This window comes from Cynocephalus volans, chromosome 16, assembly GCF_027409185.1.
Source record: "Cynocephalus volans isolate mCynVol1 chromosome 16, mCynVol1.pri, whole genome shotgun sequence".
NCBI lineage: Eukaryota > Metazoa > Chordata > Mammalia > Dermoptera > Cynocephalidae > Cynocephalus > Cynocephalus volans.
Window position 1 is genome coordinate 21,534,314 of NC_084475.1, and position 20,249 is coordinate 21,554,562.

General features: G+C 60.8%; 1 protein-coding gene across 1 annotated transcript in view; it reads left to right on the top strand.

The window, feature by feature from the left end:
• The first annotated feature begins 8,600 nt into the window (after positions 1 to 8,600).
• The window catches only part of BAHCC1 (BAH domain and coiled-coil containing 1), a 59,734-nt gene continuing 48,085 nt past the window's right edge, over positions 8,601 to 20,249 (top strand). Inside the window, exon 1 of the mRNA XM_063081000.1 lies at positions 8,601 to 8,778. Coding sequence (XP_062937070.1) covers positions 8,601 to 8,778 — 178 coding nt within the window. The remainder of the gene's footprint in view (positions 8,779 to 20,249) is intronic.

Here is a 20,249-nt window from a genome sequence, read left to right on the forward strand (position 1 = left end):
TCTCCCTGCGCCTCTGGTAGGAAGAATTAAGAGTCAATTTTTGTCATCAAGAAATTGTTTCTAATTTGCCCTTTGACTAATGGCCCAGGGAACAATGGAGAGACACCCAACACACAATTACTCAGGCGAGTGCAGCTCTGCTGCTCCCTGGCCCAAGCAGGCATTTATTTGGAACAGCAACTAATTCACAATTTTATGTAACTAGCCTGACACACCCCACCCTCCTGTATTAAAAAATGACTATTTATTTGGTGATTTGAGACAGAGGGAGATCTCAGTCATTTGGGAGCTGGAAAACCTAGATCTGCTGCCACTCTCGGAAGCATAGGGGGTGGGAGCGGAGTGCTGGAGGGGACTTGAGGGCCAGGATAGGTTGGAGTGACAGAAACCTCCAGGCTGTGGAGCGAAGGAGTGCTTCTGCCCGTGTGCTGTGCACACATATTGCTGTGATACGGTGTCTGCATGTGTGTTTTGTGCACATGTGCATGTGGGAGGGAGGGAGATGTGCTGGGAGAGGCTCACGTGTGTCTGCAAGTGATGAGGGTTTGTGTATGTGTACACATGGGTGACGTATGAGCACCACGAACGTATGCATGTAAACGTGCACACATACTTGAGACCATAGGAGTGTTTGTGTGTGGGCACATGAGTCTAGCATGCATTTAAGTGTGCTGTGCAAGTGGGCATGCCCAGGTGACAGTGCACCACTGGCTCTGTGGGGTGTCCCTTTATTTTCTCCCCAGGCCAGAGGGCACAGCTGAACGGTGTCTGCCAAGCTTGTGAAAGCGCTGGCTGGAGGTTCAAGGATACCCCTAGTACCTTTCAGGCCCAGCAGGCCGAGCCCCACTAGGAGCCCACTCATCCGTAAAGCTGCAGGCATCTGCAGGGACCTGGACCCTCTAGCGTCAAGACTGACCTCGGGTTTATTATCCTCTCTCCTCTTCTCTCTGCCCCCTCCCTGGTCCTCTTCCCGGTCGGAGGCGAGTCTGCAGGTCCACACACCATGATCCTCTAAAATTAAAAACATTTGTTAGCTCTGGACAGCACGAAGAGTAAAAAAGGAAACCAGGGAGGTTTCCTCGGCGCTGATAGCGAGCCCAGCCAAACATGCCCCGGCCCACCGGAGCCTCTGGGCAGCGGCCCGAGTCTTCGAGGGGGAACACGGGAGCTTATTTTGGTACCGCGGGAGCTGCCGAGCGGCCGGGCGCCCGCGCTGGGCAGCTGCCAGCCCTCGTCGCATCCAGCAGGCGCGTCTGCAGCTATTTGCTGTAACAACTGTTTTGAAACAGTACTGAGAAAAAAAAAAAAAGCCACTAGATTTGTTTTAACTAAACTCCGGAAAAGGAGGTAGAGATGGGGGAAGGCAGGCGGGAGAAGGACAGAGAGCTGCGCGCGGCCCAGGGACCAGCACTCGGGGGTTCTGCAGGCAGTCCTCACCCCCTAAGTTAGGGATCTGGCGACGCTGCGCCTCAAGGATCTAAACCAGCTTGCGGCGGGAGGGAAGGAGGCCCCACGCCCGCGTGCTGTTCTCTGTCCCCATCACCCCAGCAGCCGGCATTCCTCGGACTGCGGCTGGACCCCACGACAATCTTCCGGACCCCGAGGGGGCACGACATGGGGGCCCCAAGGACCTTTCCAGCGGTCCCCCTCCACGCGCACTCTAGAGGGCAGCGGGGGCTCGGGGAGGCTGGAGGCGCCCGCCCCTCCCCCACTGGGCGGCCGGAGGCGGAGCCTGCCCGGACCCCTCGCTCCCGGAGCTCTGAGCAACTCCGGTGACACCACCGGTCGCCAAGGTGTTCTCTCCGCTGGATCTCAGATTTTTCTCATACACATGTGTATTTTACTTAAACTGGGGCTTCAGGGCCGGCCCGTGGCTCACTCGGGAGAGTGTGGTGCTGATAACACCAAGGCCACGGGTTCGGATCCTATATAGGGATGGCCGGTTTGGCTCACTGGCTGAGCGTGGTGCAGAAACACCAAGCCAAGGGGTGAGATCCCCTTACCGGTCATCTTAAAAATAAATAAATAAATAAACTGGGGCTTCAAAAGTTAAACTAGAAAATTAAAGGGTGGGGGAGAGGGTCCTGGACCAGAAGACAAGCTCGCTGGGGAAGTCAGCAGCGGGGGCTCTGCTTCCAAACCCGAGTGGGGCGCGCCCTCTGCGAGGGCCGCCCTGCGCAGACCCGGGGCCTCGGGCGCACTCGGCCGGCCCCCGAGCAGGGAGACGGCGGGGGCCGGGCGCGCTCGGGAGCCGCTCCCATCCCGTGCCGTCCCCGCGGCCCAACCCTACGCGGGGTCCGGGTTCCGAGGCTGGCGGCCGCCCCCGCCCGGGCGCAGCTTCTCCGGAGCCGGGCCGGTTCCAGCCGGCTTTCCCCGGCGTGCGCGGGAAGCGGGCAGCCTCCGTGCGCGCGCCGCCGCTGCCTCCCGCGGCCCGGACACTGGGCCGGCCCGCGCCCCAGACCCTCCGGCCGCCGGCTGCGCCCAGCCCCCCCGCGCCCGGGGACCTAATTCAATCGCCCCCGGCCTAATGAATAGCCGCGCGCTAATCGGATCTCCGGGCGCGTTAGGGATTTACGCAGCCCGCCCCGCGCGCCCCGCCCGCGGCGCCCGCCCGGAGGGGCCTGGCCGGGGGCTCGGGCCCGCGCCGCTGCCATCCCCGAGCCGGCCGGGGCAGACCCGCGCCCCTGGTCCTGCGCCCCCGGCCTGGCCCGCGGAGCCCCGGCGCTTACCTGCGAGCCCCGGCCTCCCTGAGCTCCCCTCCCGGCCAAGGCCCGGTCTCCGGCGGGCGGGAAATCCCGGAGTCCCCGCCCGCGGCTCACAGCCCCTGCGCCAGGCCACAGTTGCCCGCGGGGCGGGGGGAGCGCCGGCCGGGCCGTCCGCCCGCCTCGCTCCCCTCTCTCCCCGGATCCCTTTGATCCGCGGGCTCTCCGCCGCACCTCGGCTCCCGGGCCGCCTGGGTCGGCCCGCGGGGATCCTGGAAACGGTCCCCAGCTTATCTCCTTTCATCAAGCGGCCTCGGGCCGCCTTGAAACCGCGGAGCCAGTAATTGCTTTTTTCAGGAGGCCCAGTGCGGACTGGACAACAGCCAATCAACGCCTTGTTTACACTCTGTGATTGACAGCCTGCTGGCGGAGTGCCAACCAATCCCAGCGGTCCTGCGGGAGCGGATGGGGGCGGGGAAGGCAAGGAGACAACAGGCCTCGGATTTAACGCCTTCGTGTCCCTGCCCGAATGAGAATATGGGGCATTTCTAAGGCGTGTAGATGTGTCGCTTGCGTATAGTTTAAATATCCTTCTTATACCCCGCGTAGGGGTAGGCAGAGATTCGCATGGAGAACGAGGAGGAAAAATACTGCATCCGTCGCCACCAAGACATCACCTTGATTTCCTGAGAATAAATAGCATTTGGGTGGAAAACCAAGTTCCAAGTGAAATATTTATTTGAAGAACATTTTCAAGAGTGGTTTGTAACGGATTACGATAAAAAGAACTGTTCGGTGGCTCTTTTTGACTGGAGTGAGAATTTAGCGGCTATGCAGATGAGCGGCGTGGAGAAATAGTGTGCGCGGTTTTCACACTGTACCTCCCCCACGGTGATCGAAGTGAAAACGTTTTTAAAATCTAGCTGCAGATAAGAAAGGGCAATCCCCGTTTTAGCGATAACCCCCTGATTTTAATTTTGATGCAGAGGTAGATAAGATCGAGAGCCCGGCAGATAGACAGTTCTCTAGGTCTGATCCTTGGGGCCAGGCAGGACAGGGCCAGGCAGGCCATTCTGAAGCCAGTGCTGCCCAGGTCGGGGGCGTGTGTGCAATCCAGACCTTGGGCCAGAGCGGGCGGCGGCCTCGCAGTGGTGGAAGGGCCAGGCACCCCGGGAGGGGCTCTGGGCTTGGAGGTCGGGCCTACCTGCATGCTGGTTCTGCCACGTGCCAGACAGATCCCAGGCATAAAAAATGCATCCGCCTTAAGGGATGTGGCTGTTTCTCTTCCTGGCCTCCCGTGCACCAAAAGCCAAATGTTGGACTTGCGGGATTTAAAAAAAAAAAAAAGCGTCCCCCCGCCCGGACACGCGCTCTCACCCGCCCCAGCTCCCTCTCCCGCCCTGCGCCATCTCTTTCCCATTCAGCAGCAAAGATCTGCGCAGAGGAGCTGCGCAGTCGCCGGGCTTGAATTAGGCGCCATCGGGCTTGGTAGTAGCCCCGCTGCTCCCTGATTGGCAGCTCTCTGGCCCGGCGCCAGCCTATTGGGAGGCCTGTTTACGCCGAGTGAGTGGCACGAGCTCCCGGCCGCGGAGGGCCGCGCGGCCAATCAGCGTGCGGGCTGCGCGGGGCTGAGTGGCACGAGCTTATTAGTATGCAGGGCCCGTGGCTCGCCGCGCCAGGCTGCAGGCTTGAGAGCCGCTCTGGATGGGCTCGCTAGAGTCGTTGTTGTGGAAGCGCTGCATTTACAGTGCAACAGTCAGCACAGTGAAAATACCAATAGGAATACAAAACAAAGTCACATTTACTGATTTAATTGTATTGCTTTCCATTGTATCCAGGAAACAGCCTCCAGTAAGTAACTGAAATTGCTTTCATTTTTTGGTTTTTGTATTTTCATTTATTTTTTAGTTTGGCTTTGGGGATTTACATTTTTTTCTAGCAAGAGAAATTCAGGGTTGTGATGTTAAGATATATCTTCCCTTTTTAAAAAAAATCCGTTATCATGTCGAGAAGGCTTTTAAAAAAATGTAGACTATATGTGAACGATTTTTTATTTTTCTCTGAAAAATCTTATCGATCGGTTTAAAATTCCCCCCGTAACGCGTCCTTGCTTTGCTCTGAGCGCTTGTTGTCTCCATCGACACCCAGCATTAGAAACAAATCATCGAGACAGGACAGGGACCGCCAGGCTGCGTCCGGCGCGAGCCTCGCGGGTGGCTCCCGGCGCACGGTCGGCGAGGTCCGGGCGCCGCCAGCGAGCGCCCAGCTCTGGCGGAACCACGAGCGAACCCCAGTTATTTGCTCCCTCACCATGCTCCCTCCCGGGTCGGCCCCGCCCGGTAGCTTCGCGGCGCCGGGGACCGGCCGGCTCGTGGTGGCCACGGCCGCTGCCCGGTGGGGTTCTCCGGGCCGGAGCGCGGGGCCGGGGACGGAAGGGGTAGGGGCGAGGTTTTCGGGTTTCGCCTCCCGGAGCCTAATTCCTTTCGGGACATTTTAGAACAAAGTTGTTTTCCGGAGGCGCACGGGCGGAGGAGGGGGCCGGGTGAGGCCGGCGCGGGGGGCCATTTGGCGGCGTGCTTTCCGGGCAGCGCGCGGGGCTCGGGCCGCGGCCGCATGGCGGGATCCGCGGGTGGGCGCGGGGCCCCGGCGCGACCCCGGCGCTCATCCGTCTCCCGGCTGGGCGGCGGCGGCCGATTCGCAGGGAGCGGGTTCCGCGGCGGCACACGAGCCACCACGCACGCTGCGCGCCTGGCGCCGGCCGGGCCTGCAGGCCCCACGGCGCCCGCACGGCCCAGAGACGGCGCGGGAGGGAGGCGGACCGTCCGGGTCCCTGTCCCCGGCAGGCGGCCGAAGCGAGAGTGGGCGTCTGGGGGCAAAAGTGGAAAACAAAGCAAACCTGAAGACGCCCCAGGTCCTGGAGCGTGAGCCACGCCTCGGGCCCGAGGAGAGGGGACCGGTGGCCTCGGGGGTCACGCCTCGTCGCCCCGGGGAGAAGTTCCGAGGTTCGGTTCTTTCCGAGATGCCCTTGCCAGCGACTCTGCGGCGGGCGCGGGGCCCCCGCCTGCCGCCGCTTTCGCTCCGTTTCCTCCCGTAGACCGGCCGGGCTCGGGGCTTCGGCGTCGTCCTCGCGGTCCTGCGCCGTGGCCTCCCCTGGAGCTGGGGCGTCGGGCTGGGCTCGGAGCCCCGGGACTCGGCGGGTGGCGACGCCACAGGTCCGGGGCTGCGGGTCTCCGAGCCCGGGCCGCGGTGGCCCCCCGTCCTCGCCCCGCTTCCTGGCCGGCTCTGGGTCCCCAGGCCCCGGGAGCGGGGCTCTCCGGACGAGGGGTCGCGGCGCGACGTCTGCCCGGGAGGAGGAGACACAAAGAAAAGCCTCCTCCAGCCCGACGAGGATCGCGGCGGCACAGACGGGCGGGCCACAGTGATCCACGCCGTCTGCGTACGCAGTGGCGCGGCCCGGGAGGAAGGAGCCGCCGAGCCCGCGATCGCCCGCAGGGGGTGGAGGACTAGAACTGCGGCTTCCTAGCCGCGCCCGCGTCCCGAGAACCGCGGGCACCCCGCGCTTTCTCGACCATTTTGAAATTTCTCGTTGGGAAAAACGCCACCCTCGAGACAAGAGCACAACACACGCGCCCCCGCGCCCCCGCGCGCAGCCCCCGGCCGCCCCCGGCGCCTTTGAAGCCGTAGGTGCCTGCCCTCCCGCCCCTTCCTCCTTTCTCTTTGTTCCGCCCGGCGCCCTCCGAGGCTCGAGAGGCGCCGGCCTGGGCTGGGGCCTCGCCAGCCCCTACCCGGGCGCCGCCCCCGGCCCCGGCGGGAGCAGCCCCCTCGCCCCAGCGCTGTCCCGGCCCTGGCAGCCTGGCGCTGGCTTTGCAGGCCCGAGCGGCGGCGGGCCGAGCTGTTTGTTAGACCGGGGGACAGAGTTGGCGGTCCCCAGAGGGGAAGGAGCCCCGAACCCCTTTGTATGCAGCTGCGAGACAAAGAAAACTCTTTGTGGAGTCCCGTTTATTTACAATGCAAAAGCTCTCCGAATCAATATTAAAAAAGCTTATCAGCTGAGCAAATATGTATTCACTTAATGCATTCTGTTTTCGGCTACAGATTAAATCAGACACAAAATAGTGTGCAAATAAGACGTTTTAGAACCCGGAGCATAAAATATAGCAATTTAAAATGGTATTCACGAAATGGAAAACGTCTTAATCGCTTTGTTGTCACGGTGGGACGGCTAAAAAAAAAAAAGAAAGAAAGAAAGAAAAAAACACGAGGTTTTCTGCAAAGTTCACAATTAAGAATACTGAGCTGTCCATCATCTCCCTTTTGTTGGAGGAGATATCAAACGTTAAAACGGTGAGGATTTAGAAAACGAGAAATACGCGGAATGAAGAAGGGCCAGAGCCTCTGGAGGGACACGCGGGCACGCGGCGGTCACGGCTGGGCTCGCGGGCTCCGTCGCTCCGCACCCAGCGTCTGAAATTGTCCCCAATCTCGCCTCGGACTGGCCGCTCTACGTTGGGTGGGGGTGGAGAGAAGGGAGGTGAGGGTCATTTTGGGGCAGCCTTGCCGGAGGTGGGGATGGAGACCCGGGCGGGGGCGAAGATTGGGCTGGGCCTGGCCCACCCTTCCAGGCTGAAGGGCCGAGCTGAGCGTCGCAGACCCCGCATCCCCGGGCCGCCGGGCTACGCAGGGGTCGGCCTGGGCTCGTCGATCCCTGGCAGGCGCTGGAGGAAGAAATCCCGTGGCCCATTAGGGACACTGGGAGGACAATTTCTGACTCTCAAAGCGCCTCCCCTCAAAACCCCCCAGTCCGCAGAGGAAGATCCTGGGAGAATTTGACTGGGGGGCGGGGTGATTGTTCCAGCCTCGCCAGGAAGCTCCCGGCTCGGGGACAGCAGGCCGGGCACTGCGGCGTGGCGGCCCAGGTGATGCCGGTGGCGTTCGCGGGGCGCCCGGGGCTCTGGGGAGCCGGCCCGGGGTCCTGGGGGGCGGGGGCGGATCCCGTGGGGGCTGGGGCGTCGGTGATTCAAAAGAATGGACCGAAAGACGCATGGGGGGATGGGAGGGGGAGAAAAGCAAGGTTATAAAAAAAACTCCTGAGTTACAATCAATAAAATTACTCGCTTAATTAGCATGGTTATTCGGTTAAGCAGAATGCAGTAAACGCTGGACCTCCGAACGAGGCGGGGTGGGGGGAGGAAAGCGAACGTGGACCCCAGCCCTTTTCCTCCGAGACACCTTTGGGCAGCGGGGGAGGGGAGAGGGTGTGCTTGTGAGTGTGTGCGTGTGTGTGTGTGCGCACGAGTGTGCGTGATGGCTTCGCAGATTTGGGTTTTTATCACCCAGAGGAGCCAGCAGCCTCTTTGCCGCGATACTCTCGCCGCGGGGACCCGCGGGGACGCGAAGGGGAAGCGGCGAGCGGCGCGGCCGGCTTCTCCCTGGCTCCTCTGGGCCAAGCGTGGCTGGGCTGGTGCGTGCGTGCGCGCGGGGACCCGGGCGCGGGGCGGCCCGGGTGGCCCGGCGCGCGCGTGTGCGGCAGAGAGACGCGCCGAGCGCTCCAGCCCCACCGCCCGGCTTGGCCAGGGCTGCAGCCGGCGGCGGGGGCGGGGGGGAGCGGGAGGGGCGGGGACCCCCGGGCGCGCCGAGCCCCCGAGTCACCGAGTCTCTTCTGCTTGCCTCCGCAGACCATGGGCCCGCACGGCGGCCGCCGACTCGGTGCGCGGCCGCCCGCCGAGAAGCCCAGTCCGCCGGCGTGCTGACCGGCCCCGTCGCCTCCGCCTCCGCCGCGGGTGACCCCAGACGCCGCCGCCTCCACGCCGCCCGCGCGCCCCCCGCGCGCAGAGCCGCCCCCGGGCCCCGGCCGCGCTGCTCCGGAGAGGCGGCGGCGGGCCGGGGCCGGGGCCCGGCATGGATGGCCGCGACTTCGCGCCGCCGCCGCATCTGCTGTCCGAGCGCGGGAGCCTGGGCCACCGCAGCGCCGCCGCCGCCGCGCGCCTCGCCCCAGCCGGGCCCGCCGCGCAGCCCCCCGCGCACTTTCAGCCCGGAAAGTACTTCCCGTCGCCGCTGCCCATGGCTTCGCACACAGGTCAGTGTCCGGCCGGTGGACGCGGGCGGGAGCGTCCGCCAGTTGAGCGGGGTGCCTGTCCCTCCGCTCTGGGGAGCAGCTCGCGAGGACGCTTTGGTTTCATTTCCCTGCCCCGGTGTCGGTGGCGGCCCGGGCGCCCGGCGGGCCGCGTGCCCTGCCGACCCACGAGCCGGGTCACTGCGGCTCAGAGCGGCCTTTCCCGGGGTGCCCCCTTCCCCCGGCCGCAGAGGGGCAGCCCGGGACCAGCTAGAGGTAAAGCCCGTCCTGCTCCTCACCACCCCCGCCCCCACCCCTTCCTGCAAAAGGCCGAAATGCTGCGGAAACCTCTGCGTTCTGCATTCACCTCCTTATGGCGTCCCGGGGCCGGGACAGCCGGCGCTTCTGCGGGAACACACGGCTGCTGTGGCCGCGGGCGGGGGCCGGGCGCGCTGCGGCCTCGCGGATTAGGGCGGTGTGTGCGCGGGGCCAGCGTTCCCAGGGACCGCTGGTGTCAGACGAGCAAATCCTGTTTCTATATAAAGCCTTGAAGTGTCAGGGCGAGAATGGGTTTGCAGGGGATGCATTTGCTTTAACAAGTGCCTCCGGTATCCTGCTCAAGCCGGACAAAGCGTGGCCAGAGCGCGGCCCGGCCGCGAAGCCCACGGCCCCGGGGAGCCCGGGGCAGCGCCGGCTGGGGCTGGGGCTGGGGGCGGTGCGGGCCGCGCTCGGATTTCGGTGCAGGCGAGTGCGCAGCGAATTTGCTGCAAGAGGAGAGGGGGCCCGCCCTGCCGTCCCCTCGGATCCCCACACCCCGAGGGTCTGTCCTCGGCACAGCTGACCCAGGCCTCCAGAGCAGCCCTCGGCTCGGGTGGCTTTGATATTAACGGCGAGGGAGGTCAGAGGAGAAGGGGCAGCTGCCGGCCCGACGCTCACGCTCGGGAGATCACCGGCCTGCGCCGGCGGAGCTGGGGACGCGCGCAGCCTGCGCGTGGGCACCCGCTGGGTCAGCCTCGCAGGTCAGCTCGCTTTTGTTTACAGTTTGTTCTGAACATCAGAAATGTTGTTTGCCGCTTTTTAAAAATTTGGCAGTAACAGTTATTGCTAGCTTGATGAACTGTGAATACTAATAAAATTATATCTGCTTTAATGGGATTACAATTAGTGTGTGGATTAAAACGGATGGCAGAGACGGGGCTAGAGAAAACTGAGGAAGGTAGGGCAGTCAAAAAGAAGAACGTAAATTTCCTAAAAGCAAACAAACAGAAAAACCTCGAAATTGCTTAATTTCTAATGGGCGTTGAGCATCTGCAACGTGAGGAGACTGGCGTGGTGGGAGCTGCAAGCCCAGGCCGGCCGCCCCCTTCCTTGCCGGGTCGGCCCCACACGCCGGTTCCTCTTCCAGCCCCAGCTCTGGGCAGGCTGCCCCTTTTTCTCTTCTTTGCTTTTCCTTCTTTTTCTCTTTCCCTTTCTTTTCTCTAGATTTATAACCAGAAAAAAAGAGAAAAAGTACTTGCCTGACAATTGATTTGAAAATCTCTGTTCCCGTGGTCCCTGTGGTTAAGTGTCCTTGTCCCTGCATGGGAGATGCTGCCCACCCAGCTCAGGCCACACTAAGGACAGTCCCCTGGCTTCCGTAACATCCCCTCCTTCTTGCTGCAGGCAGTGACCTCTGCTGCAGGCGGGCAGGCTGAGCCTGCAGGTTTGGGGGGTGCCCTCTAGCATGGCACGCAACAGCACCACAGAGACAAGGGCCCCTGACACCGAGGCCTTAACAGTTGGCTGTGCACTACCACACTGGGGCCCAGGCCAGACCAGGCAGAATCCCCATCAGTTCAAGTCACTGCTGCCTCTGCTGCCTCCCTGACCCTCTCACCAGCCCATAGCCCAGCCAGGTCGTGGTCAGCCGCCATTTCTCCTTTCTGGCCTTATTTCCAGATCTAGGTAATACCCAGTCAGGTGGGAACGTGGTCGGGGTGGCCTGGACCTTTGTCGTGCTCATTCTAAGTTTGACCGCGTGGTTCTTGGAGCATAGGCCACAGAGGGCTGTGAGAAATTGTGCTGGGCTCTGGCCTGGCCTGTTTTTCGACCGCAGATCTTGGCACTCTAGAGGGTGCTGGAGGTCCCTCAGGGTTCCCTCATTTGGGGGCTGGAGGGCCACGTGTCCCCTGCTCCTGGAGGCCCAGTTTCCACCCCCAGGAGACCAAAGAAACATGCTCGTTTTGTGCTCGGAGATGTTCAACCCATTTGAGATGGGAAGCCTAGCTGCGCTGGCGACCAGCGAGAAATTGCTGAAAACCAGGATATCGTATTGGTTTTTAAAATTTAGCTACAAGTCTTTTTAAAAAAGGAATTATACCCTAGATCACTTTGCTTTGGTCTACATCTATATACGATCTAGTTTAGGAAGAAGAAAGTATAATTAAGTTGAATGATTTTTTTGCATCTTGTGTGCAGATTTCCATATGGCCAGTTTGGCTGACTCTCTTCTTCCCATTTCCGCGGCTGGCCTCGGGAGCACAGGCCACGGCTGTAGCAGCCCAGTCTGCCCCCCTCCCTCCACCGACTGCCCCACTGATAGGAAAATTGCTCCGTGGTTCCTCCCGTTTGTCCAGCTCTAACCTGGGAGTAGGATCCGGCTGACGGGATGAAGTCCCGTCTTAGAGGAGCTGCCTCTTCTCCCTGGGCTGCTCTCCCGGTGCCCGCCTGGCCCGGCATAGCGGCCCCAGCTCGGCCGAGGGTCTCTCTCCCCACCCAGCACTTTCAAAATGTCAGCCTGAGGGACCCTGATGGGTACATCGGGTTCCTGGGCTTCTTCCATGTTTTTCTAAAAATGAAAGTGCTGGTGGCTTTATAATCGGGCTGTGGGGTTTTATGGTAAAGTGCTGTTCCAGTAACCTTGTCACCAAAAGGTGCAATTAAAATGTTTGGAATCACTATTTTTAGTGCAGTGTTAGATTTTTGTCTCTAATACAGATGGTCCAAAGGCAAAGCTGTGAAATCTAGGGGGGAAAAAAGGAAAATCAACAAGAACCAACCCAAGATTTTTCATCAGTGCTACTGCCTGGAGCGATTGGGGATCTCGCCTTTCTGCACAGCATGTTCGAGGGGAGGCAGCCCCCGGCCTGGGGGAGAAGCCCAAATAGTGTTTCCCCAGCCCCTCCCCCTTTCTGGCTGGGTTGGCCCCGGTCCACTATCCCTCTCTGTATGTTCCCCCTGCAGGTCCGGGTCTCCACCAAGGTGCTGTTTCACATCTTGGTTTCAGTAATCTGCTCGGATCCTCCTCCCTGCCTGTTCTGTTGTTTTGTTTGGGGTGTAAATTGCCCGGCCTGGGAAGCCAGGTGCCCCGGGCCTGGGGGGGCTGTGGAAGGCAAGCCCCTTCATTCTTGCTAAAAGTGCTTCCGGTGGCCAATCTCAAAATGAAAAGCACTAAAAACCAAACAAACAAAAACTCGGTAGAGAAAAAAAGATAATTTCCTAGTGTGAAAAGACCCCCATCAAAGGCTCCCCTTCCTTCATCATGTGATATTTTTTTGTAAGGAAAGAAAATACACTTTCGTAAATACCTCATTAACTCCATGACACGATGGAGTGTTTCTGCAACAGTTACCAACATTAAGTAGGTGTGAAAAGAGTTACTTTCCGAAGACTCTACCCATCCTGCTCCCTAAGTGACAGAACCAGACATCAAAGCAGCCGCCATGCCCAGTGGAGCCGCGGGAATCCGGGAATCTGGCGGCCGTGTAGACCAGGCGGCTGCGGCCCACCACGCCCACCCCACTGAAGCTGTTTTTGGAATGTGGGTTTTCTCTCGGTGGGGTTGTGCTGCCACCATGTCTGATTATTCCTATAAGGAGACACGGAGTTTTCTATAGGAATATCCAGGTCACGTGGATAATAAGGCAAATTAGTGAGCGACGCAGGGAGCGGCATCGTGCAAATAGCACATCTCCCCTGGAAAACACGCGCACCCCCAAACGCTCCCCAGTTATTCTTAGAACTCTCCCTCATCTCCCTGTGAGACAGGGTTCGCCAGCCCGCACAGACAGGACAAAACGCATGGGAGGCTGTTAAAATAACATGGATGAGGCTAAAAATACCCCTCAGAAACACACATAAAAAAGCCAAATCCAACAACAGAACGAGCTAAAAATATTCCAGGCTTTGGCAAAGAGCACAGAGTTAAATAAATTATACAAGAGCCATTCATGGGAGCAAGTTGACTTTCTCTCTTACGGGAACTTGGTTCAAGCTAATAAAAATAATAATTTACTAGCCACTGAGCTTTGCATGAGTTTAAATTTAATTGGTGGGGCTTCTGGCGTTTGTCACTTCTTGGCGATTAGTGGACTTGCCCTGGCCTGGGGTGGGGTGGGGAGGGGATGCTGAGGCCGGGGTCTCTGGCAGCAGGGGCATTGTCCCCTGAGGAGCAGGGCCTGGGTCCTAGGGCAGGATGCCCAGGAGGCTGGAGGAGGGAGATTGCTGGGGGTTCGTCTTGAAAGGCGGAAAAGCAACAAGCAAGGCACGGCTATTTTAATTTGATAAATGATTGTACACCTTTAAGAGTGTGTTTTAACAATCAAGATACACTCCAGCAAGTTGATAGGATGTTCGCTGTCAACTTACATATGTCACCAGCGTGGGCTGTGAGCATAAATAACTTGCGGTCGAGCGCCGGGATGCGCGTGGCCTCTCTGGAGGCAGAGGCGCGGCAGGTAGTGCCCCGTCCCCTGGTGGGCACCTCTCTTGTCTCTCAGTGTCTGGGGACAGGGGCCAGAGGACGACAGAAGTAGGGTCACTGAATGCTTCTTTCAGCTTGGGCGGTTTGGTTGGAGTCCTTCCACTCTGGGGAGTTCCCAGGTCTCCCCACCAAAATAAGAGCACTAGGACGAATGCTCAGAAAAGCCACCACGGAGATGATCTGAGACTAGCGTCGTAGCACTGGCTGGGTCTTTTCAGGAAGCAGGTGTTTAAACTTCCACCTCCGAGATCGGGCCCTTTGCTGTCTCCTTTTCCTTGGCTATTTTTTCACTAAATGCCCCCGGAAATCCCAGCAGGCCTTCACTCCCCAAGGACTACATTTCCCAGAATGCTCCTGGTGCAGCTCCAGGGTCTGAGCCACATCCCTGAGCTGGGAATTCCCAAGCACAGATAAGAGTTCAGCCAGTGCCATTGGGAATAAGTGCTTTCCGGGGCGGAAGGGATCCTTGGTCATCACTCCCACTGTCCCCTTGCCCTTCCTCCTGGAAGAGGCCTCTGGGCCCTGCCTGATTTCCTACCATAAATATCTGAATATAGATCCTTAACAAATGGGAGCTGCCCCTCCACCCCCCAACCCTGTGCCGTAGCTGCCTTCATTGTCGGGGCCACAGTCCACGGGAGATTGTCACCAGGCCCCCTGAGCTCAGCCCATGGCTTGTGCCTTCCTTCAGAGCAGCCTCCTCAGAGGGGCCTGGTCACCCCAATGAGCAGCTGGTGTAGAAGGCATGCACAGGCTCCACCTGGGGGGCAGCCCCCCACCCCCTCGCCCCCCTAACATCCTCAAACCATGGTAACTCCCTGCCTAATTGACCCGTGTCTGTCGTGAGTGGCTTCTGATGGTTTCCAGAAAGAAACCGTGCCCCAGGACAGAGGTGCTTCTTTAGACCTCTTTGGAGGAGTTGCCCTCACCTCTCCAGAGGAGGTTCTAAAACCCTCCACTCCCCAGGGCACCCCTTGGAGAGGCACCTGGAAGGTCTTCGTGGGCGTGTGAGTCTCATTACCTTACAAGCTGCGAACAGGCTTCAGGATGCAAAGCACGTGCCCTGTCTGTTTGGCAAATAGGTGCCTTGCTCTGCACAGTTCCCACCCCCCGCCTGCCAGGGAACGGCTCCCCTGGGGTCCTCCAGTCCCCATTAACCTCTGGGACCTCATTTCCCCCCAGAACGAGGTATAACAAGCAAAAAACAAAATCACAACTAGCATGCAATGTCTAGAAAACAACTCCACAGCCTGGGCCATGCCTGGGAGGGACGAGGCTTCCAAAGGGACTCGGGCATGGGACCGCGCTCCACTCTGGCTATGACGCTCTGCCTGCTGACGTTTTTATGGGATAATATACAGTTTAGATCATGCAGGCCTATTTATCAGTGGGCTGCCCCTGTTTGTTCTAACATATAATATCATTGCCTCCTGTGGCCCCTCGAGCCGCTGGCACCGGAGGATCTGGCGCTGGTCATGAGGCCGGCTTTGCAGCAGGCCTGGGGCTGGCGGGGAGGCGTCCAGCACCTAAGCTGGGAGCCAGCCGGGCTGGCTCCCGCAGCAGCTGCCGCAGCTGTCCATGCGATTAGGTTCCAGATTGGATCACCCAGGAAGCGTTTTTTTTTTTCGTTCTGACCTCGGGTGGGAGAGGAGGGAGGGAATAAACAGGTGGGGCGCGTTCCTGCCTCCTCTTCCCACCCTCAGGCTCTCCCCAACAAAAAGTCCAGTGTAGTTAATGCAGAGACTTCAGGCTGGCCGGAGGCATTGCTCCTTCACCTATGTATATTCACGGAGGACCTACTGTGCGCCCGGAACTGAAAGGAAAGATACAGCAGCCCCTGCCCCTCACATCAGGAACTTGACTTTCCTATGGAAATTTCCACAAATTGGGGGAGAGCAGGGAAGGATGAGTTTGCTTTTGATAGAGGCCTCTGAGCAGCAGACTGTGGTCCCTGACACAGGGTGACGTGGGGAGGGTGCCTTCTTGGGCATCCTGCCAAAAAAGAACCCTCAGCCACGTCAAATAAGAAATAAACCAGCCTAATGTCATCTTTGTGGGAAAAGTCAGGTCTCGGTTGGGTTCCCTTATCCACCTGTCCTTCAAGGGTAGTCGAAGCCTTTCTTTCCCTGGGATTCACACAGGCAGCTCCAGGGGGAGGGGCACCATGGGCCCTCCGTCCCAGAGCCAGGCCAGGCGGGGACCTTTGAGGCTGGGAGCAGTGCAGGGCGGGGGTGGGGGTGAGGGGATTCAGGGAGGACAGCTAGACAGGAGACCCAAGGAGTCCAAGTCGGGGCAGGGACTCCATGGCAGGTGTGTGGGAAGACAGGTATGTGGCACTGCAGTTGGGTGTCCCTCTCAGGCACGGACAGGCATTGCCGCCAAGTGGGGCTTTCTTGGCCCTGCAGATGGCTGAGGTGTGTCCCCTTTGTGGGCAGAGGCCCATCTTGCAGACGCTGATACAAAACGTCCCAGCGGGCCGGCCAGCCTTTGACAGCCCACAGCGCACATTACACCTGCCAGCCTGTCACACTTGGGGCAGGTCTGCACACACATGCTTGCTCACACTCATGTCCGTCTTGCACTCTCACACCATTCACAACTGGCCTCCAAGGATCACATCCCAGCAGCCCCCGGAGCGCCGCCTGCCTGTGTCAGGAGCGTGGGTCCGTCCCTCTCCACTTCTTGGCCGCTTGCTCCATCCCTGCGGGGTGCAGTGGAGCCCCAGGTCCGCAGCCACCATCCATGTCCCTGGCAGGACCTGGGCCTCCCCATGCATGGGCTTGGCACTGCGGGGCCAGCCCCGCCTCTCTGGGCTCCTTCCAGGCCCCTTCCTCCCCCTGGTCCTGTGTCACGGTGAAGCCTGTCCTCGGCTCCAGCTGAACTCTCATCCACGCTCCTCATCCAGCCTTGTCCTCATCCAAGCTCCTCTTGGCATGTAGATGGACATTCCCAGCCTCCGCTCCTTGGGCGGCTGCGGGTCAGCTCCCCACCCCTGCCTGTGCCTGCCCCATCCTGTGCCTGCAGCACGTGGCCCGGATTTCCTTTCCTCAGGGCCTCCTCACGGCCAGCTCCCAGCCCTCGCACCTCCGGTCGGCTCTGTCGCCGGCCACTCCCTACACCCACAGCCGTTTTCATTCTGTTGCGGCTGAAGGTTGCCAAACACTGAGCCACCGCACGCCCCCCGTGCCCCACCTCTCAGCTGCCCCCAGACATCCCTCTGCTCACCCTGCCTGCCCCTCCCAGGGCCACCCCCAGCCGGCCTGTGCACCTGGGCAGCTTCTGATGCCACCAGTGCCTGCACCCCACCCCAGATGTTCTGACCCACCAGGCCCGGGACTCCTGGTGTCACACCCCTTCAGAACCCCTGAGGAATTGTGCTGTCAGCCCAGATGGAGCACGGCAGCTCCACCCAGGCCCCAACCCTGACCCGGTCCTCTCCCCTGCCCTTGCTTCTGCTCACGGTCCCCTCTCCTCTCTCCCGTGGCCTCCAGTGAGGCCGGTGGGTGGCCGTGTGTGCCTGCCCACACTTGGGGGGCGTGTGCACACACATGTGGGTGTGAAGAGAGCTGTTTCCTACGACTCCCCCCGCCAGTGGAAAAGAGGAGAGAGAAACCATCGGGCCTCAAGAGACACAGCCCAGGTCTGAATTCACCCATCTCTGAGCTCTTCATTAAAAATCAAGGTGCCTCCCCCCATGTACCCACCCATGATGTGGGGACGCTCATGCTGGTGACACCCTGTGGAGGTCCCCACCTGTGTGGCCATCTTCCCCAGGGGCCAGGTCAGCATCTTCTCGCCTTTCAGAAGCATCTTTAGTTATCTGCAGTGGCTTCCAAGGCTGCGTGTGCTACACTATGAAAGGTGTCAGAGCTAACAGACTGGCAGCATGAGCCATCCCCTTCTTTTCAGTGTCACACGTGGTGGCTGGAGATCTGAGCAGGGGGTGGAGCGGGTGAATCAGGAGCCGTGGCGCTGAGTTGCCTCAGGTTGGCCTGCTGTGTGAGCGGAGGGAGGCGGCCAGTGGGTGGGGCCCAGGGCCCAGGAGAGGACCTGTCACCTCTGGAGGGACACTGCCCCTCTCCGCCGCCCCATCAACAGCTGTGAAGGGGGGAACTGGAGGGGCTGGGGCTGGGCCCGGGGTGGGGGCCACTTCCTGTCTGTCTCACGGCTCCCAGCACAGGCTATGAGGCGGCCCCTGACCATCCACGTGGGGTTCCGTGTGGGCTGGGGCACCTGTGATCGGGAGCAAGAGCCAGCAGCTCCCTGAGTCACAGGGCTCTGGCAGGTGAGGACGGACTCTGGGAGAGAGCTGTTCCCCTCCCCTCTCACATGGCCGTGGGGCATGCATGTCAGGCCGGGTGAGGGGCCTGTGCACCTGCTGCACTGTCAGCCAGCGGAAGAAAATCAGGGCCTAGGGAGTGACACGGCACAGGGAGAAGGCCGGGCGCGAGGCAGCCCCTCGCCTGCCACGGTGACATCTCCATCCACAGGCTGCCTTTGTGTGCACCTCCTGGGCAGGCCAGGCAGTGCCAGCGAGGGGGTAGGCCGTGCACTGGAGATTTATGCCGCCAGGCCACTGCGCCACCACCTCGGGCCCCACACGCTGCATGGCTCTGCTTCTAGGCCTGGGCCCGGGGAGCTCCCTGCCTGCTCTTGTGTTCCTGTAGGCGTGGCTGGCCTGGCCTGGAGTGAGTGTGGGCCTGTGGGCACAAGATGGGGCCTCCTGCTCTGCCCCCTTGAGTGCTGGGACTAGGCAGGCGGCGTCCCCTTCCCGAGCCTTGGTCTCCCACCTCTAAAATAGGCTACTGCCTGTGCCCAGCTGTTGAGTCGAGTGGGACTTGGGGACGCAGTCCTGGCTCTGGTGCCCTCCCCTTGTGGGCACTACTGGCCTCCCGCATCACCTGAGAGCTGGTCCCCAGAGCCTCAGGAGCTGGCTGGATGCACACAGGCAGCCTGAACACACCACCACCCCAGCAGGGTCCAGAGGCCTGGAAGGAAGCTGTTGTCCCCCAGGCTTCCAGGAGGGGCTGCCACCCTGGGGCAGGCAGGGAGACCGCCTCTAGGCCCGCCTTGATCATGGCAGTCCCCCAACCCCTCTGCTTGGTGTTTATCTTGGGGTTCTGCAGCCTTGCAGTCTTAGTCTGGCCCCAGAACTAGGAAACTCAGGCCTTCAGCCCCTACACCCCAGCACTGGAGTCCAGCAACCCCAGACCCCTCCGCTTGTGTGGGAGCCTGCGGGGGCCTGGGTGTGACAGTGGAGGCTTGCCCTCTTGATACGCTGGGGATTTCAGTGCATCCCTGCTCTGAGGCTCTGGGTCAGGGTGGGGATTGGCCTACAGGTCCTGGAGCCCAGGGCAGTGCAGTGGGGAAGCTCTGGACCGCTAGACGGAGCCCAGGGTGCTGGGAGCTCTTCACGGACTGCCCAGGCTGCTGGCACGGGGACCACAGGAGCCTTCCAGCAGCAGAGGTGGGGATGGCCCAAGGGAGACAGATGGCCTGAGGCAGGACCCAGGGCAGGAGGGGCAGGGGCTGCTTTCCTGTCCCCCCAGACTCAAGGAAGGCTCTCTGCCTGGGGTGGGGAAGGACTGTAAACCAAACCTGGGTTCCCTCTTGCATCCGGGGTGGGTACAGCCTGCAGACAAACACTCTGTGCACAGGGGTTGGTGGCCTCAGAGCCCCCTGGGGTGAGTTCCTTGGAAAGAATTTCTCTTTCATCTTTGGTCTGTGTGAGCACAAAGAGCCTCTGGAGGACTGGGGCTGTAATCCGCACTGGAGAACCAGTGCACCTCACATCTAGGGTAGGCACACGCGTCTCTCCTGGGCTCACTCCTGCCTTGGCCTCGGCCCCCAGCCCTCCCCAGTATGGACACTTCCTGCGTGCGCCGGTCTCTGCTCCTGCTCCAGGATGAGGGCCCATATTCAGCATGGGTGTGTCCTGCAGGGCCTGAGCTGAGCAGCTCCCTGGCCAGCGTCCTGCCTTGCTCCCCTTTTCTGCAGCCCCCAAACCCTGACCCCAGACAGGTAGCAGGGTCCAGACCTGTGGTCAGTCCAGGTAGTTGGGAGTGAGCCTCAGGGAGGACAGGTGGGCTGGGGAGACCCCAGGGAGGACCCAGTGCCCTGTGGATGGGAAGGGTCACCCACCCATGGCTGGCTCTGTCCTCAACTGCTCACCTGGAGGAGCCTGACCAAGTGGGGGAGGCGTGGCCTTTGAAGTCAAGGGACAGCCTGCCAGGTCTCCCTCTCTGCCTCCTTCCTTTATTCCTCGAGAGGCCTCCACAGCCAGTACCGCAGAGCCTGTGGCTGTCTGATGACCTAACCCACACAGCCGCTGGGCTGCTGGCTGCCGTGGGGAGGGTGCAGGGAGGCCAGGTGGTGGTGGGTTTGGGATGTGTAACCCCTGCCAGGCACCCCAGACTTCAGGCTCTTCCTGGCAGCTCCCTCCCCCTCTGCCCTGTCAGTCCCAGTGAGGCCCGACCATTGTCCCCAGAGCTTTGGGTGGTCCCAGCCCTGCCACCCTGTGTCCCTGGGTCCTGGCCTTGCAGACCCTCCACCCCCAGCCTGCACGTCTCAGCAGGGTCCTTTCTGACAAGGCCCCTCGGCCGCCCCTGCCCCAACCCTCCAGGTGCTGGTCATTCTTCCATCCAGCTTAGCGCTCTCTGTCCTTGTCTCTGTGCCCAGGGCAGCCCTGTGTGGGAAGCATTTGCACTTAGCGTGACACGGCCAACATTGTCATCTTGGTCTCTCCACACAGGGA